Source organism: Amblyomma maculatum, chromosome 3, assembly GCF_055883805.1.
Source record: "Amblyomma maculatum isolate TAMU_Amacu chromosome 3, ASM5588380v1, whole genome shotgun sequence".
Taxonomy (NCBI): Eukaryota; Metazoa; Arthropoda; class Arachnida; order Ixodida; family Ixodidae; genus Amblyomma; species Amblyomma maculatum.
This window is the reverse complement of record NC_139346.1, coordinates 169,788,142-169,815,653: the sequence shown is the minus strand read 5'-3', so window position 1 is coordinate 169,815,653 and position 27,512 is coordinate 169,788,142. Positions and strand designations below refer to the sequence as shown.

Here is a 27,512-nt window from a genome sequence, read left to right as displayed (position 1 = left end):
ACACAGAGCATAAACTGAGCCGCATACTGCTGAAAAGTTTTAAAGAAGGCAGCGCTTAGACCATCCGGCCCAGGGGCCTTCCCAGTTGTCAGGTCATCTATTGCAGATTCTATCTCCTGCAACGTTATCGGTGTTTCTAGGCGCGCTTTACTTTCGTCATCCAGTGCAGGCATCAGTCTTAGAAAATCTGTTTGAAAGCCGCCTACAGTCTCAAGCTTAGCGCTAAGCAGTTCTTCAAAGTGCTCTGCTACCGCACGCTGAATATCTTTAGCATTTTCAGTGATATGGCCGGCATACCTTATACACCTTATTTCTTTCTGGCAGGCGTATCTTTTTTCGTCTGCTAGCGCTCGTTTTGTCGGCACTTGTCCAGCCCAAAGTTTTTCAGCCCTTGCACGTATGACAGCCGCTGTGTATCTTTCGCTGTCGATTGTTTCCAGCTCACGTTTAATGTCTCGTATTTTACTGGCGAAATGCCCTGGCACAGTACTTTCCATGCTTAAAAAAAAAATGAAGTTGTTCATTCAGTTCTTTTTCTTTCTCTTTATGCCGCACCTTACTGCTCTTTTCTATGAATTTCAATTTGACCCACTCTTTGAAGCTGTCCCATTCCGCTGCAAAACGTACTGGTCGCATAGCCAGACGATTTTCAAACTCGGTCTTAACTTCCGTAACGAACTCTTCATCGGCGAGAAGTTTGGCATTCAGTTTCCATAGGTACCAGTTAAAGCGCGATTTCTTTCCTGCCCTACCGAACACTGCACTCACGAGACAATGATCACTGAAAGACACAGGTTTGACATCATATGCAGTACATAGGGAAACCAGATCAACCGAGGCATACACCCTGTCCAATCTAGCATGGCTATCTCGCTGAAAGTGCGTGAACTCTGGCTGCTTTCCAGTGGAGAACACACTTCCAACATCCTCAAGGCCGTATTCATGCACAAGTGCATTCAACAGCTCAGAGCTTCTGTCTCTTCGAGGTTTACACTTCGCCGCTCGGTCCACAGCTGCGCACACACAGTTGTAATCGCCAAGTACAAGCAAGATTTTGTCGACCTTCAACCACAATTCAATAGACTCAAAAAACGATTCACGTTCGCATTCTGAATTGGGAGCATACACACACACAACACGCCAGCATAAATTACAGTAGGTAAAATCAGTAACCAAAAGCCGACCACTTGGACAGGCAAAAACGAACTCTACACTTACTCCCAGCGTGTTACGTATAAATAAAAGGCATCCACCCGATACACCAACAGAATGGCATACACACACATAAAAGTTTGCTTGAAAAGAAGCCACCATACGGTCAGTGCTTTCTTGGCTCTCAATCTTTGACTCTTGCACAGCTGCTATATCTATATCATTATCCAAAAGGAGGCGACTGAGCTGGCATTGTCGCCTTCTCGCTCCCAGCCCTCTGACATTCAAAGTAGCCACGTGTAACGGCGAATTAAGCTTAAGAGTCATGTATTAGAAAGAGACGCCCGTACCCGCATGGTGCCTACCTTCATGGTTGCGTGGCCTCCGCTTCTGAAGAACAGCGGCGTATGTGTGCATGTAATGTCCTCCCAGCAGAACATCGGGCTGCATTCAAACGAAGTCCAAGCACAGTCTTTCATTTTTTTTTTTCACACACGCCCCTCTTGGTTGCAGAATGTTCCTGACGCTGGTCGGTAGGCAGCCGACCCACAAATCGTTCAGGACACCACAAAACTACGGAGGCGGTTTCCCCGCCTGCCGCGTGTCGGCCGAGAAGTTCGGCTTCGGTCTCAAAGTTGCTCTTCGGATTCCCGCAGTTTTCGGCGGCGGCTTACCACAAACACCGCCTGGCAGCTGAGTCTCCTCGACGCTTTCCTCGTGCGGACGTTTCGCGGCAATTAAGGCTGCTGTCTCCGGCCCAACCTCCATGGCATCAATACAGGAAGGCTCAGTACTGAGATGGTCCTCAGCATCAGAAAATTTGATTACGTCTTCTGACGCTTCCTTTGACGCGCTTTCATGGTCCTGGGATGGAACGTTCAAGACATGCAGAGTTTCATTCTTTTCATTTGAGACCGTCGCCTTATTCTTCTTTAAAACCGTCATGGAAGGCGCGTCCTGTTTCGTTGACTGACCTCTAATGTCAGCAGCCTCCTCCGCATCCGCCTCGTCCATAATTAACTCGGACGAGTCTTCGCTGGTCCCAGGTCCGGCAATGCTAGCGTAGGTTCGTGCACACTGGCTATCTTCATGGCCGAACCGTCGACAGGTTCCGCAACGAGGAGCCCGGCACTCTTTGCGGATGTGACCCGTACTCCGGCAGCGTAGGCACAACGGGGGTCTGCCTGGCACAATCACTAGCGCCAGCTCGCCGCTAACATTCAACAGATGCGGCAGGTCGTCGAGCTTCAAGCCAGCTTTCAGCTTCAGCGTGACGAGTCTAGTTGTGGAGCCCTTTTCTAGCATACCTTTAACACGCCAGCGCTCCCGGGAAACCTCCGACACCTTTCCGTACGGCGCAAATGCAGCACGAACATCCTCTTCTGACACGTTGTGTAGCAGCCAGTGAAGTTTGAGTCTCACGTCCTGGTTCGCCGGGTCAATCACCAAGCAGCGACCGTTTTTTACACACAGCTCACCCACACTTACAATCTTGTTCACCGCTTCAGTATCTTGGAGAGTGACGGCCCAGACGTGGCTCATTCGATACGCCCCCATTGCGATAACGTCGGGGATTAGCGAGTGTTGCGCTAAAGCATCCCGGAAATCTTCCACCCGGTACGGGCGGGCCCTGATATCGGCATGCAAAAAAAACGGTATTCAAAACAAACCGACCTGTTGGCAGTGCAGGCAAAACAACCTGGTAAGTATTGTCCTGTTCAGCAGTCCTGTTACCGCGGCCTGACATGGCCGCTGAAGCCGCTCCTGAGGAGCCCTGCATCCTGCGTCCGTTCACTGGCGTGGCCGGAAGCAGAATCCGCTACCGATGACAGACACATTTTAATGACGACATTTCTCGTACTACTCCTCAAGGACGCATTAAAATAAGAAATTCGCAGTCCGGCACAACAAAACAGAGTAAAAACAATTTTCGGCAGGAGTTAATACAATCAGCAGCGGCCGCGAAATATAGTGTGCAGTCCCGGTAATTGCACAAATCAGGCCGAGCTAAGGTGGGCACAGGTTGTAACAAAAATTCTGGCAGCGGTGGGATTCGAACCCACGCCCCCGAAGAGACTGGTGCCTTAAACCAGCGCCTTAGACCGCTCGGCCAGGCTTTTTTATTTTTTTTCTTTATTTCCGAGGTATACATGAACAACAAATTGTCACACTTAATAAAACACTTCAGCTGCCCTTGAGCTGACGCGTGTGAGGTTAAAATTTCTTCAATTTTACCAGGTCATCCAGAACTTCTGCCCACTGTGGTGGGTTGGGGAGCGCGCAGATACATTCTCGTAGATAAACAGCACTTTCAACAAAATTTTCACGTACACTGCGAATGTTAATATCTTCATGCCTTACTTGCATCCGTGTTTTCGACAAGCTGTGGAGGCCCAGAAGCATTATTAAATCATAGGGTACGTCTTCGTTCTCCACCGGTAAAAACCGGATGCCATAAGGGTTTAGTGGTAGCTCTTTTTTAATTGTTCTTTGTAGCACGTCCCAATGAAATACTGCCTCCCAGCAGTCTAAGAATATGTGTTCAATTCTTAGACTGCTGGGATGCAGTATTTCAACGCTACCGATGACAGACGCATTTTAATGACGACATTTCTCGTGCTACTCCTCAAGGACGCATTAAAACAGGAAATTCGCAGTCCGGCACAACGAAACCGAGAGTAAGAACAATTTTCGGCAGGAGTTAATACAATCAGCAGTAGCCGCGAAATTTAGTGTACAGTCCTGTTAACTGCACAAATCAGGCCGAGCTAATGTGTGCACAGGTTGTAGTGAAAAATCTGGCAGCGGTGGGATTAGAGCCCACGCTCCCGAAGAGATTGGTGCCTTAAACCAGCGCCTTAGACCGCTCGGCCACGCTACCTTTTCTTTTTTCTTTATTGCCTGACTTTTGCACGAACACACAAACACACACAAGATATTGATATAATCAGCATGCCAGGGGCTGGCTTCGTCGTTGTAAAATTCTTTTGGAGTCATCAAAGGTTCTACCTTTGGCAACTACTCAGGATTATTATCGGCGAACTTCACAATCTCTATAAACCAATGGTGTACCTCACGGAAAAAAAAAAATCGTGCAGGACGCACATCAGGATCACAGTAATATTCTGCCATGCATGAAGGCCATATACTGTGGAAGCCTATTATCATGATTGAGTCATATGGAACCCCCTCCTCATTTTGCCTGGGTAAATACCGTATTCAGTAAAGATGAATAGGTAATTCTTTCTTTATGGTTCTTTGAAGTACGTCCCAAAAATAAACCCCTTCCGAGCAGTGAAGAAATACATGATCTATCGTTTCTGGCTGTTTACAAATTAAACATTTTGCACCCCAAGGAAGAAATAAGTCTTTTTACCTGCAAAAACACTTTTACTGGCAAAGTTCCAGTACGCAACTTAAAAAACAAAATTTAACCGCTGCCGCCACTTGCATTCTCTTTAACCTCTTCAGTAGATTCCTGTCAGGGCTTCCACTATATAAGGCCCTATAGCAGGGCTCCGGAAGTACAACGTCGGACAAATCTTTGTACTATCTCTTTTTCGCAGATGATAAATATTCTCTTGAAAATCTTGCAGAAAGAAATCGTACACTGTCGACAACTTCTCTAAAGTAACCAAAAATACCTCCCGCGTAACATTCGGTTAATTGGCACAGCAAAATCTGGCAGTGCACGCCCAAGCTTAATTTTGCAGATAGTGCTATAAAACGGTTCACGAATGTCGCGCAGGAACAAAAATCTGACAATCTGCCGCAAAAAAAAAAAACAAAAAAAAAACAAAAAAAAACAAAAATATGCCCTAGGCTCACGCCGCCATCCTTGACACGTCTAAACAAATTCGTACGGCTGCATCTTTCTCATTTTGCAGCCCACACAAAAACCGCGAATATCCTATGCAGCTTTGGTACACTCAATCTTGCACAGTGTAAAACGTTCATCACACAGCCTAGAAATGAAGAAGAGGTTGCACACTGTGGCTCTGACAAAAATTGGTAAGCCAGTTCCTTTCCACTTATCTGCCCTTTCCCGCATGTCATCTGTGCATGTTCTCCAATGTGTCATGCTATCACGATAGCATTCTAGTGGCATGCCAAGGTACTTTTGGCGGAGTCGTCACCCAGGACACGTTTGCAAAATTATCAGGAGCACATTGCCATCCACCATGCCAGAGTCCCAAGGACTTGGACTAGTTTACCCTACTGCCTGTAACTTCGCTAAATGTTTTGACACATTCAACAACTTCAGTTATGTCCTCCTGGTTAACCGTAAAAACCGTAACAACAATAGCGTACGCCAGCAGCTTCACTTCCACGGCTTGCAAACGAAAACAAATAATATTCTCATTGTCCAAGATATTTAAACACTGGGGTTTCAATGTAAATGCAAAATAACGGAGGGCTGAGTGGGCAGCCCTGCCGCACCGAACGCTGCACGCTAATAGGGGCCCACAGACTTTTATTTACGACTAATCTCGTAGTGCAATTTCGGTACGCCAGGGCCACGCCCTCACGAATAACAAAACCAACATTTATATGGTCATTTATGCAAAGTAGAATTTCATGGGCAACACAGTCAAACGCCTTTTCAAGGTCAAGCTGCGGGATGGCCACACGGGCATTTATGATATCGCAACATTCTAATACACTTCTTACTTTGTGTATATTATTAACAATGGACCGTCCCTTTATCCCACATGTTTGATGTGGCCCAACGATTTCCTTGATTACCGACTGCAGCCTTCGTGCTAACACCATCATATATATTTTGTAACCAACGTTCGTGAGCGCAATTGGCCGGTATGAAATCACTTGTAGTAGCCTCTCTGCTTAATCGGTTTTGGGTATGAGGACTGTGTGGGATTTGCCATAAGAAGGAGGCAGTTCGTTTACGTCATAAGCTTCGTTAAACACTACAGTCAAGACTGGCGCTATTTCGAGATGAAATTCTTTGTAAAATGCCGAACTTAAGCCGTCTGGACCGGGTGATTTCCCCGGGTTTAAATTGTTTATCACCAGTTCGACCTCTGATTCAGTTATTGGCAGCTCCAATCTTTGTTTCTTTTCTTCATTTAGTCTTGGAAGTGGCCCGAGATATCTGTCCTTAAACGCTCTCATATTAAAGTCGTGTAATGCAAACGATGTCTGGTAATATTGGAAGGATGCTCGCTGAATATGCTCGTTGTCATCCGATAAGACGCCGCCCCATTCTGTATTTCCGATGTGATTTTTCTGTGCATGCGCTTTTTAAATTCCCAGCGCTTGTCTCGACGACATCTCCTCTGCGGCTGCCTCTTCCGCCCTCGCACGCACAAGCTCACCGCGGTAACGCTCTTGATCTATCAGTTCGATTTTTTGTTTTTTCTTCCTTATATCCCCTATCCATTTGCCAGGCGCTGCACATTCTTTTACAAGCATTTTTCCAAGCCGGAACCTTAAGTTGCTTTCAATAAATTTCTGCTCGTGGGAAAGGGCACTAGATGTACTAATTAGTATTATTTTAAGCTGTTCCTTACAAATCTCCAATTGCTGCCATGTTCTGAGTGTACCATTAGGGTTTATCTTGCCTATTTCTTCCGTTACCGCAGCTCTGAAAGTATCCTCTTTAATCACCTTGTCATTTAATTTCCACTGGTCCCAGTTAAAAGCACTGCCACGTTTTTTGTTTTTGTTTTTTTTTTTTTGGTCCTATCACACATTTTACTAAACGGTAGTAAGAAAAAGAGATGGGAACAAAATGGTAGCTATTACATTTTGGAATCACATCAAGCGAAACATATATGCGGTCAAGACAAGCGTGGCTTGCACGCTGAAAATGTGTGTACTTTACACCGCACGCGCCGTCAAGACATTCCGCCACATCCTCAAGGTTCCACTCCTCCACAATTTTGGACAGTACCTCAGTGCTAACGTCTCTGAATCCGTGCACACTGGTCTCATCGCGACTTCTAAGGACACAGTTGAAGTCGCCCATGAGAATTAGGTGTTTTTTCAAACTGAGATGCTGTTCAATGCTTTCAAAAAATGCTGCCCTCTCCTCTGTTTGATTTAGTGCATACAAACATACAATGCGCCTCTCAGCGTTGTCGAGAGTGAAATCAATGACATACTTATCCCACAAACATGAGAAATTGTCCTGCACCGCAAGACCTGGCAGCTTTTTAACAAAAAGGACCCATTCTGCACAAGTGCCTATAGCATGCATGACTCACCGTAAATTCTAGACGTGAAACGCCGCACCATGCTCCCGGTCTCTTCTTCACACTCAATTTTTGTTTCCTGTACAGCTAAGAGATCGATCGTCTCCTCCGTTAAAAGTCCGTACATTTTGCTCTGCTTTTTCTTCCCTGCCAGACCTCTGACATTAAGTGTGGCCACTTTCAACGGGGAGTCCGGTTCGCAGCACCAATCAGGCCGAACTACAGTGTGATCAGGTTGCAGCTAAAAGAGCAAAACATCTGGCAGCGGTGGGATTCGAACCCACGCCTCCGAAGAGACTGGTGCCTTAAACCAGCGCCTTAGACCGCTCGGCCACGCTACTTTTTTTTTTTCTTTATTTCCTGGCTTTGGTACCGGTACGGGGGATCTTGGCTCACCATACCCTATAGCTTAGAGTACACTGGGTCCGTGACCCACTTTTGAGACTGCTCGTAATGAGCGCCACGCCACGCCACGCCTCCTCGTATACCGGTTTCAGTGCATCTCCGTCACGAGTAGAACGAGCAGTTTGCGACTGCCTCGACAGAAAATGTGAAAGTATCGATGCATGGCGCTGAGCCGGCCAGAGACTATAGGAGCAGCTTATATTGCTTCGCCGTGGTGCGGTCATCAGCACCGCTGTCAGTAAAATGCTTGAATGGCGTGCTTCGGACTCCATGGGAATGCCTATATCGATATCACCTATCTTCAAATAGCCTGTATCTATGTATGCGCCGCTTCAGTGGTGACACTGCCTTGCGCTCCACTGCCTCACGCAGAAACAGCGGAGATAACACGCTTCTGCACGTGCGGCCACAGTACTTTTTCATGTAGGGATGCTACCGCTCAGCAGCTATTGTCTTGCCCAGTAGTCCAGTATGTTATCATTGATATCCGCTCCTCGTGCGTTCATTTTCAGCTCTGTTCTGCTATTAGCACCAAGAAATACTTTTCTATTTTTCGGTGGTTACGAGATTTAGCGATTAATACCGAAATGCAGTTTCTTAGATCGTCTTTTATTCGCTGTTTTTATTTCCGAGTGCGCTGACATCATGAGCATCAGATAACTATTGATAAGACATTATTGCTGTCTGCACTTTACATGTGTTGTCTTTGAACGCAATCGCACTCAACCTCCTTTCTCAAGCTATTTGGCTTGTTTGATGATAATATGCCACAACAGCGCAAGCAGCATCCTCTTACATTAAGTAGAAGAGTACAGCGACGAGCTCAGACCATCGAAAGTAAACGTGTCGGTACCGATTAATAATCTAGATATGACGCTCTTTGTCCTCACCTTGTCGCCCACATCCGGCATTTCCGAGGGACCGTACCTGCTGCAACATAACATACGCTCTTAAATTGGGCAACTAATAATTAAGGCTCCCACTCGAGCCTTAATTATTAGTTGCATTCCTTTCTATTGGGCGTATTAACGAAGAAAACACCTGCCGTGTGTCAAAATTCCCTCATGCAAAAAAAAAAATGCGATACGGCGCGCCGAGGCGTGTTATCTTTGCTTTCTTTCGGGAGCCTTCCGTGCCTTATTAGATGCCTATTCAAACGGAGGGCTAATCGGTAAGGTTTTCTCAAACAGTTTAAAGCACTTGCTACGAGTGCTCTAGAGAGCCGGGCTGACGATACGTAACTATCTGTTCTTTGACTTTCGAGTACTCAAACTTTGCTAAAGAGTAGCGCGTCAAGGAAGTAGTAGATGCTTTCCGAACTAGGTGCAGCGTAGAAAGAAACAAGCCCGAAAAATGCAGCAAACAGCGAAAGTGTCCTATTTGATGTTCTAGCAGACGAAAATAGGGAGAGCCCGTGTAAGCAGGAGGACAATTAATTGGGTAAGAAGTTTTAAAAGCGGGCTGGCTGTGGGGCCCGTTGCAAATGGTAATTAAGGCGTAACTTGGATTTCTTCCCTTAACTTTGGAAAAAGAAGCAAGTGGATCTAGTTGCCATCAAGGAAGCCTAGAATGCCTCACATCTTTACGGTAATCATATGCAAGTCCTGCAAAACAACGTCACCAAGCTACATGATGCGCGCGTTTATGTTCTGGATTTAAGTTTAGCAACGGGGAAGTCATACAACAAGTAACATCCCAGCATGTGGAAAATAACAGTAATAATGACCTTCTTGGCACTTTCTTCAATTTAAACCACAGGATTCAACAAATTAGCACCATCAGGAAACATTTTACTTGGGAATTTGTTGGTTATCCTCGTGGAGAAATATAATGGAATAGGTTTGTTTTCTTCTTTGCCTGTTTTTTGCGGTATATGTATTTGACCTGCATTCTATTCATTAGCTTCCTCAAGTCGGTACCATACATGATGCTTGGAGAATGCAGGACGGGACGCAGATTCATATTTTGCTATTTCAAAGATTAGGGTATTTGAATTCTAAGCCAGATCCAAGTTTAAGCGATTTGTTCGGCTAAAATACAAACTGATTTTGTCTATTACCAGCAGGTGAGAGGTTTTCCGGTTCTCGTAGAGGCGGCATGCACTTATAGTATCGACGTCCTTTACAAGTATTGATATTTTTGTAATATGTAATTTTTCTTCATTTCCGTTTAACTTCGCTTCAACGACGTATGGAAAGCCGTTTGAGGAAGAAGCTCTGTCCGAACGGAGTAAAACATGTACTGTCGGCAGTGATGGTCCCTTGTTCTCCTTAGTCCTTACTTATGCTATTCGATTTGCAAATGCAGAAACACGTCCAGATATGAATAAATGACTGATGCTGCTTCAGTTTTAGTTTCAATTGTTCACATTGAATTCCAGTCAGCCCCTATTAACGTTGTTATCTCGTGACTAGAAACAATTAGACTGAAGGCGTGTGTCTTCGATATTTCGAAAGAGACTGTGCCGTTGTTGCCAGAGAACTTTGTCCATCAAGTCCCAGGAGTAACAACGAAGCAGATATGCAGATAAGTTGGCGATTCGCTTTCTTGGTTGATTTCTCAAAATCTGCATCAAGCATTTATGAATAGTTTCAGTCCTTTTCAAGGAACGAAAGACAATCGTTCAGAAGCAGCGCTGCCCAGAAGCGAAGCCGGTCCCTACTCTGAAAGGAAAACCGTTGGTGCGCTGCTGTTCAGCTGCCGAGATGAACCGGCTGCACGCATTCATCGGTTTCGTGTGCCTGAGTTGCTTTCTTTATCAGTTCTACAGCGTACTCGGCTTTTACCTCCAATACAGCTTCAGCGTCACCATGAACGAGCGCCAGCGCAACAATTACATAGTGTTCCCTGCAGTCACAGTGTGCGTCGATGGCTGGTAAGTGTAGTTCAGTGTAGAGAACCAATGCAAAAAAACTAGGGAATCACAGCACTATTCTTGCACGAAGACTTGCATTATGTATTAAATGTTGTGAGTTAAACATTTCCGATGTTTTCAAATATCACGCTAAATTAGTCACAAAATACCAACGAACGTTGTGCAGGTTAATGGTCAGCGTAGCGAAAGTAACAACCAGTTATACTTCGCCATCTACGCTTCTATGATTAACTGCGACAAGGTTTGGGTTAACAACCGCATAATAGGATTAAATCAAGCCATGTACGAAGTATTTCGCGGCTTTTTATCGAGAGAGGCCGTATGTTTTACAATAGCATTCGACGAGTATAGTAAATACAAACGACTAATGCAAGCGCCTTTCATACAAAGTTATCGCTAAAGAAAATCGCCATGCGCTCCCTTGTGGGCATGATGTTAAGTAAGTACGTTGATGTACATGTTATGAGTAACAGCCCTTGGTTTTAAATTGTACATGTGCAGCGATTAAAAACGCTCCTTTACTATGTCCCATTTTACGGATCACACCTTTTGTTCTCTTTCTTCAACAGGCTAAGCATTGATAAACTCTGCAAGTACCGGCCTAACAAGTGCAGTAAGCATGATATGGTAAGCACCGATGACCTGAACAGAAAGAAGTTTAGCTTACGATGGCATTCAACTAGTTTATTGTTCTTTGCAGTGATGTGCTAAGCGTGTAAGACATCTAAATTTAGTAATTTCTCCCCTCCATTGTAAAGGTCCGACACTGGTGTGAATGTTTCCCACGGTACAGAAAACAAACTGTTGCAGAAGTTTAGCTTACGATGGTATTCAGCTTGTTTATTGTTCTTTGCAGTAGTGTTCAAAGCGTTTAGGACATCTACATTTAGTCATTTCTCTCCTCTATCCTGAAGGTCCGACACGGGTGTGAATATTTCCCACGGTACAGAAAACAAACTGTTGCAACATTTGCAATTTTCATTGTAAAAATCGAGCCAATGTTGTAATGCTGGTCACCGATCATCATCTGGCGAGATATGATCCTGTCGTTAAGTATCTTTGTCAGTGCACATTTCGTCTTCGAATGGTGATTATCGTTCATCGAAATAATACTCACAAAGACGCTTGTTCGCAGGTTAAACTGTGTTATACATTTAAGGTTAACAGGCACTGTTCGACAGGCATATGTCTCGTTTGCTTATATTCGTTTCAGGTGCATGCTCCTGGAATGTACATAGTCCAGGCAATTCCAGCACTGCGGAATGCGACTATGTTTTCAGCCCAAGAACTATTCGCCTGTACTATGACGGCTGGCAAGGCACAATGCCCTGCATACAATTGCTCTGACAGGTGAAAACTAAGCATTACACTTTGCTCTGTGCATTATCTGTATAGCTGATAAGACCCGCCGCGGTGGCGCAATGGTTCGGGCGTTCGACAACTATATGCCATGCGAGATCGAACCCGGCCGCGGCGGCCGCTTTTCGATGGAGACGAAAAACAAGACATCCGTGTGCTGTGCGATGACGCTAAAAAACCCCAGGTCGTAAATATTTCCGGAGCCCTCCACGACGGCGTCTCCCAAAGCCTGAGTCGTTTTAGGGCGTTAAACCCCGTAAACCAAACCTAGCCTATAAGCTCTGGCGTATAAAAGAAAACAGCACACAATAGATCTTTTTTTTTTTCCATTAGTATGCAAATGCTGTACACAAAATTAAAACTGAGAACGTTCTGGGTTAAAAGTACTATTGCATAATAAGAACATTTTATTCCAAGTATGTTAAAATAATAAGGGAGTACTTACTCATTGACATCCACCCAAGCGCAGCCATACGGCTACAAAGGAAAGCTATACAGCTTTTTCAGAAACTTGGTAGTTAAAGAAACATTCGTCCTGATCCGGATTCGTGCCTGGATCAGGACAATGTTTTATTTAACTACGAAGTTTCTGAAAAAGCTGTATAGCTTTCCTTTGTAGCCGTATAGCTGCGCTTGGGTGGACGTCAAAGAGTGATTACTCCCTTATTGCAACTCTACTCCGCCTTGGGGGTTTCGATAAATATCCGACCAAGTACGTTAAATTCAGTAAATAAAGCTTAGTTCGAGAGAATAAAGTGTTTCTGGCCATGGGGAGATTTGCCTCAAATTGCGCACAGCTCTGCGGTATGAGTGACGCTAGAGCTTCACTCCTGAAATGAAGCCAGTTTATAAGTTGCAATAAAATATAAGTGTAAATTGTTTAATTTATTCGAGATATGGTTAGCTGGACCTGTTTAGGATAAAATCAACACACACTTATGTCTTTCCGTCTCATGATCCTTTTGGGGCGTTTTGATCAACATTTCAGAATCGAGAGCACCTACTACAGGCGCCCATCGCAGCAGTGCTTCACGCTCGACATTAACGCCATACATCGAGATGAGCACCCGTTCAGGGACTGCCCCAAGCAGTGGGAATGGGGTGAGTGCACTTGCTCAGCCAGCTCTATCAATTTTTTTCTTCATGCGGGTATTGAAATTGTTTATTCTGGTTGTGAGAGAGGAGTCTGTTGTAGATAGATATTCAGTGACGCTCTTCGGGATGGTAATGCAGCCCAATACCACCAGCGGATAATACACCTGGATTCAGGGCATCTCTTCGTACTGTTTTTGTAGACCTACATGCGTTTTATTTCTGGTAAAGCTATAACCTGCTTGATTTATTCCACCGGTCACAGAACTGGAGCTGAGTTACGGATTTTCCAAGCGTGACACAATGCTGCTCCTACCGCAACGCGTGTACCCGCTGTTCGTGCACCAGACGGGGCTCAGTCCGCCCGACCAGCTCTCCGCAGTACAGCTTCTCCCAGGGAAAACCATGCACGTCACCGTCAAGCAGGTTAGAGTCATTTTTCTAAAAACACTCAGATTCGTCTGCAGCCACGGCGGTGGCTCTGCCCCGGGTGCGGCGGACGCTTTTCCTGTGGGAGAAAATTGGCCAGTGCACGCAACATACTCATACTATTACATGTTGAAAACACGAGGCGTCGATATTAGACCCAATCCATGATTTACGGCGTTGCTCATCGTCATAGTATTTATTTGACATGCAGAACCGAATGAATGTATGTAATTCGATCAGTACTTCAATCAATCAATCAATCAATCAATCAATCAATCAATCAATCAATCAATCAATCAATGAATCAATCAATCAATCTCCCCTGAAAACTTTTTGTCATGTGTTAATTTGCCCTAAAATACGCATACCATAATATATTTTAGTGGGAATTGAAAAAAACAGGAGCAATTTTTTCTGAAGTACTTATGCGGCATGCACCAGATTTTCTAATGTCACTGGGTCGATGTCGGCTACCAAGGCCATATTTCGATGAATGCGAAATACAAAAGCGCACATATCCTATATGGTATTGGAGCACGTTAAAGAACAACTGATCTAGATACATTCTGCGGCCTCCACTATGGCGGCCCTTATAGTCGTCGATTGCTCTGCGTTCAAATTGAAGCGCAATAATGAGTGACAACGGAGACTCGATGAAGACCGCGCGATGTATTCTTTCGATTGGAAATCTAACTTTAACTGAGCAAAAACTAAATGTGTATTGAAGGCCTTTACTAAGAATATTGGTTTTCAATAACGTCCAAACCGTCATAAAGAGTTAACAGAAGGTTATGAAAGTACTTCTCATCGCAGAAAAGTATCATATTAGATAAGCTTTTGCTCAACACGTACAAATAAATAAATAAATAAATAAATAAATAAATAAATAAATAAATAAATAAATAAATAAATAAATAAATAAATAAATAAATTATCATCATATAGTTTCGCTTCAAACAGCACGCGTGCTAGTTCCTGCTCCTACGCGCAGAGGGCCCCACGAATCTATGGCACTTCATTTCGTTTAAGAGCGACGATATGGTAATCTCCACAAATCAGGGAGCAACGCAAGATAGCCGGATACAAAGCAGCTTAAAACTGGCCAATCTAAAGTGGAAAAATGCGGAAAAAAATATTCCTAAAAGCATATCAACAGAAATAGATGAAATTCCGGTCAGGCTAATTAATGAATTGGGTCTAAGAAGTAAGGAAACGTTGTTAAAAGCTTTGGAAACAATCATACCGAATGGGCAAATTCCGGACAGCTGGCCGCAGAGTAAAATACAATTGATTTTTTAAGGTAAAGGAGATAGGAGGCACATAAAATCCTACAGGCCGATTACCATAACATCTGCTATATACAGGTTGGTAATGCAGGCGGTGAAATTAAGGATGCAATCATTGGTAGAAAGTAAGAAGATACTCGGAGAACTCCAGAACGGCTTTAGAAATGGTAGGCGCTTAGATGCCTGTTCGTGCTTACCCAGTGCATCGAAATAGCTAGACCTGAAAATAGACCTTTGTATTTGGCCTTCCTGGACATAAACGGGGTGTACGTCAACGTAAGCAGGAAACTCCGGGGGACATATTAAAAGTAGAAGGTATCGGTCATCAGATAACAGATTTCCTACAGGAAATAAACCGTGATAACAAAGTAGAAATTACATGGGAAGGGAAAGAAGTTAGGACGTTGTCAGGGTATGCAAAGGATTAAGACAAGGTTGTCCCCTATCACAGCTGCTGTTCATGCTTTATATGATAAATATTGAACGTAGGCTGCAAGGCAGTAACCTAGGTTTTAACCTGTCATAAAGATTATGCGGAAAGGTCTAGAGCAGCGCCTCCCCAGTTTAATCTCTGCAGACGATATTGTGCTGTTATCAGATAGCCAGGAAGACTTGCAAACTCTAGTTAAATATTGCGAAGACGAAGGGGACGCTCTAGGCTTCAGTTTTAGCGCAGTTAAGTCGGGTCTTATTGTTTTCAACGGCACTGCCGATCAGGGTCTTAAAATATAAGGCCATGAAATACCTAGAGTAGCAGAATATAACTATCTGGGGGTATGAGTAAACAAAGGATTGGCATACATTGAAAAGCTTGAGCAATCACTTAAGGCAAAAGGACGAAGAAATGCCGGGATAATGAAGAATAGGGCATTGTGGGAATGCAACAGGTATCAGAGGCTGAGGGGTATTTGGAAAGGAATTATGGTGCCCGGGCTTACTTTCGAAAAGGCGGTTTTGTGTCTAAAAGCAGAGGTACAGCCGACATTAGAAATAAAATAAGAGAGCCGTCAGACGGTTGGCAGTGGGTGCCCACGACAAAGCCACAGATAAGGCGGTACAGGGAGATATGGGCTGGGCATGTTTCGAAGTACAGGAAACTCAGAGTAAAATATTATATGAAGGACGCCGGAGGAAATTGGGCAGTAAAAGGTGGGCAGCTAAAGTATTTAAATACCTATACCTAAAAAGCGTTGATTCACAATGGAGGAAAAGAACTATTAAACTAACCAGTAAGTGTGCTGGTCACAAGGACGAAGAAATAAAGAGCGTTAAGCAACAGCTGAAAAACACAGAAGGTAAAATTTTGATAAATACTACGGAAAAGAAACAGTGTGGAGCTATACCGAAAGTGGAAAAGGCAGATCAGGAAGGAAGCTTTGTTTGATAACTCAAGAGGCTGCAGTGCCCTACTTTTTGAAGCTAGATCAGGGTGCCTTAGAACACGCAGCTACAAAAAGAAATTTAACCATGAAGATGACACATGTGTGTGGTAAATCCATAGAAGCAATTGAACATCTTATGCTCGAATGCGATGGTATTCATCAGGAAGTCTATACAGGTGCAGTCACTCTTCCTGAGGCCCTAGGGTTTAGAGGTACCAGTGGTCGGGTGAATGAACCTGTGGTGGAAGCTAGCCAAAAATGATTGAAAGATTGGTGGCTTAAAAGCAGATAAGTGATACAATGTTAGTAACGTACAAACAAAAATTCAATAAAAGAAACGATGGTATAGTTAACCAATCTAAAACAATAATTAAGATATAGGAAAAAAGAACGAGCATGATAGCAAATGCTACCACCCTGTTTCAAAGGGGACGCTATTCTATCCATCCTATCACTTATGTTGCCTCTTTCCACTGCTGTCCGCGCAGCTGACTTCACCTCCTCACAAGTGTCAGCTGCGCGCGTGCGCCAGGTGCGACGGTGACGGCCGACGGGGCACAAAATCCAGCGTAGGTATAATGTCCATAAACAACTTGTGCATAAAAAAAAAAAAAAAAAAATGAAAAGCTCTTGCCGTTTCGTCAAGTGGGATCGAGAAACAAAGGAACAGATTTCATAGTATTGTATTCACGATTTCGCTTTTCTTCCTCGTTTGACTAACCCGTGTGAGAAATTTACCAATGCGTGCCTCACGTCCTGCGCGACACGCAGCTCCGTACCTTCAGGCTTCCAGCGCCTTACAAAAGCAAGTGCACCGACTACAAGGCACTGGGTCCTTTTCCGGAATTCAAAGGCATCCTCAACTACGACGTAAGCATGTTATAAATTAAAACGACCAAAGTTAGATTTTTCCCGGAAGCTTTTGTTCTCGCTATACGAATGGTTCTCTATTACTATCTTAGAAGTCAACGCGTTAGTTGAAAATATTTTTTATCCCTTCATAATGTTGATGCTAATCTTCTACAAGTACGTCGTTCCTATATTGTGCATGATATGAGACAAAATAATTATAGAGATGAAGCGCACACCGAAATATGGCAGTATTTTACTTCGTGGTGATTCAGAGACAAAGAATTGTTAAATGCATTCCTTATTTTTTTCCCGTTCTCATGGTTCATGCTTAGCTTATACCTGCGGATGCGTCGATGTCTTTTCTACACGTGGCATAATTATAGATAGTAATACAATCTGCTGTAAATGTGCTGTAAGAATGACCAATTCACATGAGCTCGAGAATCTGAACATTAGAAAGGCAATGGCAGGTGCGCCTAATTAAGAACGCTGCCTTGTGTTGTTGCCAGCTCTGCATGCAGAAGTGCTCAATGGAGCTGGAGGTGGTGCACTGCGGTTGTGTCCAGTTGACGCACGAATTCACGGCCAGCTACCCGGCGCCCACGTGTGATTTCACAGCTGCGGGTGAGGTTTTCGCTTCCAGGTAACCATATTACAGAGAAAAATAACATGTCCAGGAATCGCATGCTTTTAACAGTAGGAATTTCCTTGCATGCCTCTGGCCTTTCTGCCCAATCGATTCTACCAATTAAGCACTCCGTTCTTATAAATCCGCCTTTCTTAGGTGATGGCGTTGATATTCATAGCTGGGTTAGTAGAAGTGGCTGACTAAATGTATCCAGCTCATTATCCACTTTAAGACGTGCTTTCACAGCATCCTCGAATATTATTTCCATGAAAACATCAATTTTAGCTGTCTACAGATGCCGGTAACAAAATGTAGTTTCCTTTGATTGCACAAAGGTAATCAGTTTTATCGCTTTTCTTTCTTTTTTTTTTTTTTTTACAGAGAACTGTCACGCAGCACTGGCCGCTAACGGAACATATGACAAGTGCAAACGTGTTTGCGGACTGCCTTGCGAGTAAGTTTATTGACCTGTGTAATACAGACAAGAAGCAAGTGCCCTTCGTTGTGCTGATGCCGTACACATCAGAATGGCACGCGAAACATTAGCGTAATTTGGCGAAAGAACTGTTCATTAGCATCCGAAATATGTACAATGTATCGCAAATAAGATGTATAGATTAAAAACGAACTAAGCTTTCATCCCAATTCAAATCAAGTGAATTTTGTTAGGAGCCGTGCAGCGTACTCATTGGTATTTTTATCGCTGCGCCTATTTCAATAATCAGTGGAAATTAATAAATAAACTTTTTAGTATGTCACTCTAGATGCTCATGTGTGAATGAGAATGCTGTCATACGAAACGAAAATAGTCGACGACATAGCCTAGCGCAGCGCTTTTATCTGTAAAAATAAAAATCCGCGATGTTTACAAATACATGTAATAGCGGGCTCGATGTACTTGTATTGCACCCTGAATATAGCGTTGCAATGCAGGGCTTTGTAAAACGCGGCCGAATTCGTGTCTTCTGCGCTGCTTAAGAACTCACCAGAGAGCTTCGCTTTGATGCAGGTCAAGAGATAAATATTTGTGGCTGCTGACAGCGCGCCTTTCCGGCGCGTCGTCTGCAGTTCTGGAGCCTATTTCCGAGCCAGGGGCAACTCAAAGCTCTCTTGTGGGCGTGGTTATGGGCATCGCAAAATGCGCAAATCTGACAGCGCTTTATTATTTAAGATTTCCGCTGATCCCGGCCTCGGCGGCTACGTTTCGATGGAGGCGAAACGGAGTGGCGTTCATGTGCTGCGCGATGTCAGTGCACGTTAAAGAATCCCAGGTGGTCGAAATTTCCGGAGTCTACTACGGCGTCTCTCATAGCCTGAGTCGCTTTGGGGGATGTTACCCTCCCCCCCCCCCCCCCCCCCCCCTCCCCAAACAAACAAGATTTCCGAAATAAACATTTTTTTTTTTTTTGTCCAGCAACTGATGCTGCTTAATGCTAACACATTTCGCATCTTTCCAGGCAGATTCACTATGATGTCCGTATATCAGGAATTTCGGATGAACAGGTTTGTATGTTCGCTCCACTTTACTATATTGTATACACATCCCATCCCAGGCAGCACAAACAATGGGTCAAATATCGGTACTATATTGGCAATGACCGGCCCCATATATAACTCGTACATTACCAATGTACTCCGATATTAGACCGACGGTCTGTGTTGCCTGGGATATTGGGCATCAAAAGAAACACGCAGGTTGAAACCTGGCTTGATCACAGCGACACGGCAGAAATAGCGCTGAAGGGCACCATGTTTTTGCAATGTAGATGTGTTTTCACGTTTCGCCTTGAAATTTGTTCACATGCAGCGGACCAGGTCCGATCAACATGCTTTTAGGAATGTGCAAGATAAAAATAGCGCCGCTTAAGAGCTCCTTTGCACTGGGAAATTCTTGTCCCTAAGATATTAAAGTAAAGACAATGCTTGTCAAATATTTAGGGGAATCCCCCAAGGTGGAGTAGATTTGTAATAAGGGAGTAATTACTCATTTTCATCCACCCAAGCGCAGCCATACGGCTACAAAGGAAAGCTATACAGCTTTCTCAGAAACTTCGTAGTTAAAGAAAAATTCGTCCTGATCCGGGAATCGAACCCGGCACCACCGCCTTTCCGGGGCAGTCGCTCTACCGACTGAGCTAACCAGGACGGTCAGCAGATCAGACGGTAGGGAGAGAGCGAATTGATCTATAACTCGAAGGGGGAAAGGTGTTTGTCAAATATTCCCCTAAATATTTGACAAACACCTTTCCCTCTTCGAGTTATAGATCAATTCGCTCTCTCCCTACCGTCTGATCTGCTGACCGTCCTGGTTAGCTCAGTCGGTAGAGCGACTGCCCCGGAAAGGCGGTGGTGCCGGGTTCAATTCCCGGTTCAGTACGAATTTTTCTTTAACTACGAAGTTTCTGAGAAAGCTGTATAGCTTTCCTTTGTAGCCGTATGGCTGCGCTTGGGTGGATGAAAATGAGTAATTACTCCCTTATTACAAATCTACTCCACCTTGGGAGATTCCCCTAAATATTTGACAAACACCTTTCCCCCTTCGAGTTATAGATCAATTCGCTCTCTCCCTACCGTCTGATCTGCTGACCGTCCTGGTTAGCTCAGTCGGTAGAGCGACTGCCCCGGAAAGGCGGTGGTGCCGGGTTCGATTCCCGGATCAGGACGAATTTTTCTTTAACTACGAAGTTTCTGAGAAAGCTGTATAGCTTTCCTTTGTAGCCGTATGGCTGCGCTTGGGTGGATGAAAATGAGTAATTACTCCCTTATTACAAATCTACTCCACCTTGGGAGATTCCCCTAAATATTTGACAAACACCTTTCCCCCTTCGAGTTATAGATCAATTCGCTCTCTCCCTACCGTCTGATCTGCTGACCGTCCTGGTTAGCTCAGTCGGTAGAGCGACTGCCCCGGAAAGGCGGTGGTGCCGGGTTCGATTCCCGGATCAGGACGAATTTTTCTTTAACTACGAAGTTTCTGAGAAAGCTGTATAGCTTTCCTTTGTAGCCGTATGGCTGCGCTTGGGTGGATGAAAATGAGTAATTACTCCCTTATTATAAAGACAATGCTCTCCACATATCGGTCAAGCTAGTTGACTATAATATTTGTGGGCGCTCTGCCTTAAAGGGTGGCATCGCGCGCGATTACAGTCCAATCTCTTTGCTGCTTGGCTAGAACCGACTTCCTTTGAACAAACCGTAAGACAAACTATACATAAGGGCTGCACAAGGTGTGTCATTATTTTACCCTACGTACTTTGGTACCTACACATTGTTCTTGTTCAAAATAACAGGCGCTTTCCACGAGTCCTCATTTCCAAGGTTCAGAACCGTTGTCTCACATCACGTATCCTGTGCATTTTGTTCTATATTCAGGCCCCTGTGGAAGCTGCAAGGTACGTCACAATTTATTCGACTAGTATGCATGCCTAGCCTCAGCGCATTAAGCAAAGTTTTATATGCTGCATGCTTCCTTGTTCAAGTATATAGACAATGTCTTCCAATCAGTCAGTTTGTGTAAAAATGTATACCTATATGCATATGTGTTCGATATTTTCTATTGTCTACACTTCTATCTACTTCTATGCATATGTGTTTGATATTTTCTATTCTGTATGTGCTGCTGCCTTGAACGGACATCAGGCGCCCTCAAGCTGCTAACGGCAGTTTTTCCGATTGATGACAGCTAACATGTTAAAGATAAATTTTCAATTGAATTAAAATAAACTTAATCGCTACCTATGGAGTATTTTTGCTGGTGTCAATTCTATCACTAACGCTAACGTGGTGCATAAAAGTAAGGAAATACCTTGATAATTTGTTATCGCGCACAGCCTCGCTAGCTTTCTTTGGTGCTGGCTCGCAAATACAGTTATGTAGTCTATTAAAAAGCAGCACGCTTCTCAGAGCTGACGGCTGTGTCAGTATATGACTTCTACGAATGCGTGCAATGTTTTTTCTGCGTAACCAGTATGCTCAGTTTCAAAAGAAAGATAACGTACCGGATTGTTTTCATTTTTTTTCCAAGTTGTGCCGATGAATGGGAAGTCAATAATATAAGAATGCTGCTTACCCGAAAAATAACAGATTACAAATTAGATGAAATTTTAGGAAGTTTATCTCTGTCACCGTAGTTATCGTAGCGTATCATGGCTACACACCAGCCTGCGCCGGAGTTGACGCACTCGGATCGGCTCGCACCTCATTCATGATCGAAATTGAGCATCCAAACACCGGCGAACCAGTTGCTAAACCCCCACCTAGTCACGTGGTCAGTGCACGTTCACTAATCCCATGTGGTTGTAAGTTCCGGGATCATCCACTACGGCGTCTCTCGGCACAAGGTCAAATTTGTGGTGCCACATGACCGTGGGAGTTACAGCGCGAAAAGAAGAGATCAGGCTTTGTAATAACTACAAGCCACCGGTGTGGTACCAACTCGCAACCTCGGTACGTCGCTTGCGGGGATCTGCCAAATCTTTCCAACCTGTCGTATAGCAGTATAGTGGGGTATGCTAGCCAACCGCTGCTGATTTCTGTCAGATTTAATATTTCCCAATGAAAGGATACACGGTGGAGAGCATTAGCAGTGAATTTACGCTATTTCTGCTCTCGACAGGTTTCGGGGCCAGAAACCGGACATTGTAAACATATTTGCGGAGCTGCATGCGAGTTTGAAAATGCTGAGCCGAAACAATGACATAGAGAACAAGTGCTCGCACCGAAGTGCATGGACTTCACAATTGTCGCCCGCGGAAACTGCGATTTCAACTTCTCTGTCGGAGCTTTCATAGCTGGTTATGAAACTAAGTAATGCATTCGTTTCATGTGCATGCTATATTTATTGCTTTCTCTGGTCGGTCGCTCGTTTTGTTTTTTGGTGCAGGAAACATTTGTTTACTCTGAAGCTGCGCTACCGGTCGGATATCGAGGAGCTCGTGCTGTACCACCCGACGCTGACAGTTGAGTAAAGATTTGCTATACACACAACTTGCGCATTGAGTAGGTATATATTTAAGGCCATGATATGAAACCCGGACGTAATGCGAAGCAGTAAGCAATTGGTGTGTCATTATTTGCCTTTCTTTTTTGATTTTCTTTTCATTTCAGACTTGGCTTTCTTTTGTTTATGTTTGGAGAGGGTGCAGTCTGTTCTGTAACTTTGGCATAGGCAAAGGACACTGACTAAGTTTAACACAATGAAACTGTCGTTCGCTTTTCTAGTCAATTTTCTCTTTACTATCCGGATCGATATCAAGTCGTTTCTTTTATTGCATGACCTTTTTCTATAAATTTCCAGTTTTCCGTAGAGGTCTCACATCTTCCAAAGCTAAAGCGTGTCTATGGCCAAAGCTCTCGTCATCGTTTTTCTGTGCTTCTACTACCATGGAATACTGCCAGTTATTGCCAGTCTTGCCATCCTGGCGACAAGAGTATTTTAAGGCGAAAGCCTTTAATGCCTCATACGGCCGTCCGCAAATGTGTCCGCGTTTCGGGTGCATGCCTTATATGGGCATATGCCAATCACCATTGAATCGATATTTAATTAATAGCAATCGGATGATGTCGGAACATGATTTAGGACATTTTCAAGATAATTTCATGACAATTTACGACTAATAATAAAATAGTGAAGAAGATGCCTATAGGAATCCATGTATTTCGAGGTCATCGTAACTATCACTAACCATCACTTGCTAGTCAAGGGATGTTTAACTAACACTAACCATACATTAACTAGTACTCAGAAAGTGCAAGTCATGGTTAACTATCACTAACCAATAGTAATGGTTAGACGTTTCGAGACGTCCATAGCCGTAACATGGTGACGTCATCGGCCGTGACGTCATGACTAGTGATGACGCAATCATGAGATTCACGCATGTACGAAGCTGACACCGCCGGGCGTTCCATCCCGGCGTCCGTGCGGCGCCTTTCATTTGGGGCTTCCTCGAACGCCGTACCACAGAGCATATATAGAAATAGATGCAGTACAGAAGGCATCAGCGGCGTTTAAAATTGGTTGACGGCAAAGAAAAGATCTGTCACAATTCTAGTCAATCATGCACAAACGGTCTCGCAGTCAATACCTAAGCAGCGCGGCGGGGAAGGCTTCTGCCTTGAAGCACTTTAGTGAGCCAGAGTGCCCCTATATTTTATTAACCTAGGAAATGAAGAAACTACCAAATTATACTTGAAATTTGATATCCTTAAGTGACACTTCGGGTACGCGTATTGCAGAGGATCGAGTTGATTGCGTATGCCGGCGGCTATCTGGGCATATGGCTCGGTGTCTCCGCTCTTGGATTCCTGCTGGACTTGAACGGAAGGATCAGGACCCACAGGTGTGTACTAACTTTCTGGTCCCAGTTAGCGATGACACACTCATAAAGGCGGATGCCTGAGCGAGTCTCGTGTCCGCATATTGCATGACCTTCCCAAACCCATTTCTTCTTCATTCCTACTAGAATGTAACTCGCATTGCTCCCTGACCCATATGGCACACTTCCGGTCTCTTAACGTTGCATCTACCATTTTTCTTTCCATACCTCTGTGCGTGGTCGTCAGCTTAGGTTGAACCCTCTTCTTCGCACAATGCGGTGCAAAGCTTCGGTACAAAGAAGGTTCCGTCTTTGCCAAAAGTAACCAGGTTGCGTGGTTTTCTTCTCGCTTGTATTGTAAAGCCGACAAGGATTCCAAGAGAAACACAACTTAATAAGAAGTGACGACAGGAGGTCGCCTTTACTTTGAATAAATTTACAGCTGCAGAAGTGGTACGAATTCTCTGTTATCCGACTGAGAAGCGGAACACGCAGCCTGGTTAGGGGAGAGAAGTTCAGCAGTTTTCTCAAGCTTTTTTTTTTTATTATTATTATTAAATGCTGAAAGGCGTTACTTTGCTTTTACTTGGACTTCACACTTTGTTGCGAGTACAATAGAAGCTTCAGCTGGGGCTAGGTCACTATAATGCAGGAAGCACAGCGGATGAAATGTTTTATGGCTGAGTACGATTTTGTGCGGGCCGGGTAGCGGCTGGCGAGGCTGAATTTCGACGCAGGCTATAAATGGCGGATCTCTGTACCAGAGTCTTCCTCTACGACGTATTACCCAGCTCGAATCATAAAACCTATTAACCAGCTGTCTAGGACTAGCTAGCCAACAGCTTATATTTCAAGCTTTGCGAAATATCAGCTGCACTGCGAAACAAGGCATGCACAGAAGCCATTCACGACTTGCTCTTTTCTTTAACTGAGCTCTTGCACGAAAGATTAGTTTTAGCACCAAATCTTGCGTCCACATGTTTTAAAATAAAATATGGCCTCTCTACATCTAACTAGCAGTATGCAATGCGTTCCGCTACCATGAAATATACACTCAGGTAAACTAAATGTGCAGCTCACAATACATCCGAGGTCTTCAGTGTTTGCAAAATCTTTTAAGTTCAGCTTTCTGGGACATCTTTTGACTTTGACACAACACATTGATAGGGATAATCTATGGTTCTCATTCATAACAATATTTTTTTTAAATGGTTTTCCTGCGCTTGTACGGAAAACTTAAACTGTCATCGGAAACCAATTGGCTGCGTTTATTTTTTTATTAACTTCGAGGCAACTATGGGATCCTGTAAGGTAGCTTTTTTTTTTTTTTTTACGTATTGATAGAGATCGCCTAAGGCTGACCGCCGAAGAATTGACGCGTTTGAATTGTGGTGCTGGCGAAGACTCTTAAGAGTTCCTTGGACTGCCAGAAGATCAAATCAGTCGATATTGTCGACCATAAACCCTGACTACTCATTGGAGGGTCAAATTCTAAAGTTAAAGCTCAGCTACTTTGGTCATCTGATGAGAAGAGAGGAGTCGCTGGAGAAAGATTTGATGTTGCGAAAGGTTGAAGGTCGCCGGAGAAGGGGTAGGCAGCGAACGCGATGGTTAGATGGCATCCTCGAGGCACTGCAGATGAAGTTATGTGATGTTAAGAAGATAGTGAGAGACCGGAAAGCGTGGCGTGACATGGTCCATAGGGTCACGAAGAGTCGGACACGACTGAACGCCTGAACTCAACTCATGCTTCCGATCAGCAGCGAAAGTTTGCCTCTCGAGTCCGTACTGAATAATTACGTCTTCCCATAGGAACAAAAAAGGGTGCGTTGTTTAAATAGTTTTGAGGCACTCATGAAATATTTTGATTGCTTTTATGAACACATTGGTAGAAATGATCCAATTTTTCGATGCATGGCAAAATTTTTCGTCTCAACTTTGGCCTGTACTCACGTCGAATAATTAAGTAAGGAGTGCGTTTATGAAAATACGTAGCAAAAAGCCATAATCATGTCGAGGGAATATCAGTAGAACTATTGGATGCTATTGTGTAGTTGTACAATATGAAAAAATTACGCTCAAGAACTTTTTTATAATTTCCCAAAATTCCCGTGTATGTTTTCAAGTTTATCCCGGCTGTATTATGCGCATGCTGTAAGCGTCTTTTAAGAGACGGAATTTTCTAAGAAAACAAAATGTACATGTTCTTTCTCCGAGTCTCGCAGGAGGACATTGGAGAAGACGTTCAACGACTTGTGGACATACAAGGGCCGGGGCATTAGGTGTGTGTCTATGCTTGGTGTTTTTTTTTTATACAAGTAAAACCGAGCTCTCTGAGCTGGAAGTGCGCGACGCAATAACGAAGCAAAGATGTTGCATGGTTTCAGCGCTAAATAGATACTAGAATGGGGCTCACACTATTGTTATCTACGGTCGCTTCCTTTTTGGAGAGACCAAAGCATGCCCGCAGCTACTTACTCACAGGCATTGTTTTCGAGTGCAGGTTTAGGAGCAAGCAACGGTGGACTGACCGTGTCATCCCCATTCGTTGAACATACCGTACAGTACGCGCCTCCAGGACGAGATGGCTGCACTTCAAGAGGCCGGAGAAAGCGGCTAGATATAGCAGCGCACTGTCACGAAGCTTCAAAACGCAAAAAAAAAAGAGGAAAACAAATAAAGAAGACGTCGTACGACCATACAATTTTCCCCCTCCGACTAGAACTATGGCGTAAACTAAAACTAAAAAGAAAAATAAGAATTAGTATCAAATAAAATAAAATAATGAGATGTGACATCGAACCAGTTCGGCATGTCGTCTTGATGAACATGCAATTTGTGGGGTCGACAGCAGAATTGGGCTGCTCCCTGTGCGTTTTCCTATTCGGGGGATGATGATCGACCAGCGACGATACAATCAGTTCCCAACCGAGGAAGAGGCGACGGTGGCATGGTGTCATCCCAATGGCTGAGGGACGTGAAGGTGCAGTAGGGTAATAACTATAGAGGAATCATTCGCTGCACACACTGCAGCTGCCGAGAACTATCACAAGGAAGATCCACCACCCCGCTGGAGCAGAGCGGAATGCTTCCACGCATCAGGCTTGGTTAACTCACTGTGGCTGCGTGAGTAATACATGAATAGGTGGGTAATACATTGATGAAATTTGCAATCTATAATCCTTGAACACAATGTATTACTGTGGCAATGCGTACTCATTTCATAATCCATTCGCGTTCTCATTCCTACAATACTACAAGCGCCTTCGAGCAGTCTGGGTGTGCAGTTTTTCTTTTCGTACGATTGTGACGTAGGATTCCTTCGATAGTTTCTTTCCCTTTCGGCGGTCCCTTAGCACGACGAAGTGACATATGAATTGTGTTCTCTTCCATTTTTTTCCAAACAATCTGTGATAATGATGATGATGCCCTCAGTCGTAATGAAACATACCCATAGCGGTAGATTTTCCAGGGAGCTGCTAGCCCGACGTATATGTTATGTTTTCTTCTTGCCAGTGCT

At 44.2% G+C, this 27,512-nt stretch overlaps 1 protein-coding gene and 1 non-coding gene across 2 annotated transcripts; one reads left to right on the top strand and one right to left on the bottom strand.

Annotated features, from left to right (window-relative positions):
* Window positions 1–7,626: 7,626 nt before the first annotated feature.
* On the bottom strand, window positions 7,627–7,708 carry TRNAL-AAG (transfer RNA leucine (anticodon AAG)). The gene has a single exon. It is a non-coding gene; the product is annotated as a tRNA-Leu (tRNA).
* A 2,769-nt stretch (window positions 7,709–10,477) lies between these two features.
* On the top strand, window positions 10,478–26,544 carry LOC146196849 (uncharacterized). Its single transcript, XM_084597085.1, has 14 exons — window positions 10,478–10,647; window positions 11,217–11,274; window positions 11,861–11,997; window positions 12,995–13,107; window positions 13,364–13,524; window positions 16,967–17,065; window positions 17,557–17,671; window positions 18,057–18,129; window positions 19,133–19,178; window positions 20,892–20,902; window positions 22,558–22,633; window positions 23,913–24,016; window positions 26,218–26,274; window positions 26,496–26,544. The coding sequence occupies exons 1-14, from the start codon at window positions 10,478–10,480 to the stop codon at window positions 26,542–26,544; spliced, it is 1,269 nt and encodes a 422-aa protein (XP_084453211.1).
* Window positions 26,545–27,512: the final 968 nt, after the last annotated feature.

Coding starts and splice junctions, on each gene's coding strand:
- LOC146196849 (XM_084597085.1), top strand. CDS start 10,478: ATGAACCGGCTGCACGCATTCATCGGTTTCGTGTGCCTGAGTTGCTTT. Junction 11,275..11,860: donor AGTGCAGTAAGCATGATATG/GTAAGCACCGAT, acceptor TATTCGTTTCAG/GTGCATGCTCCTGGAATGTA. Junction 18,130..19,132: donor GTTTGCGGACTGCCTTGCGA/GTAAGTTTATTG, acceptor GCATCTTTCCAG/GCAGATTCACTATGATGTCC.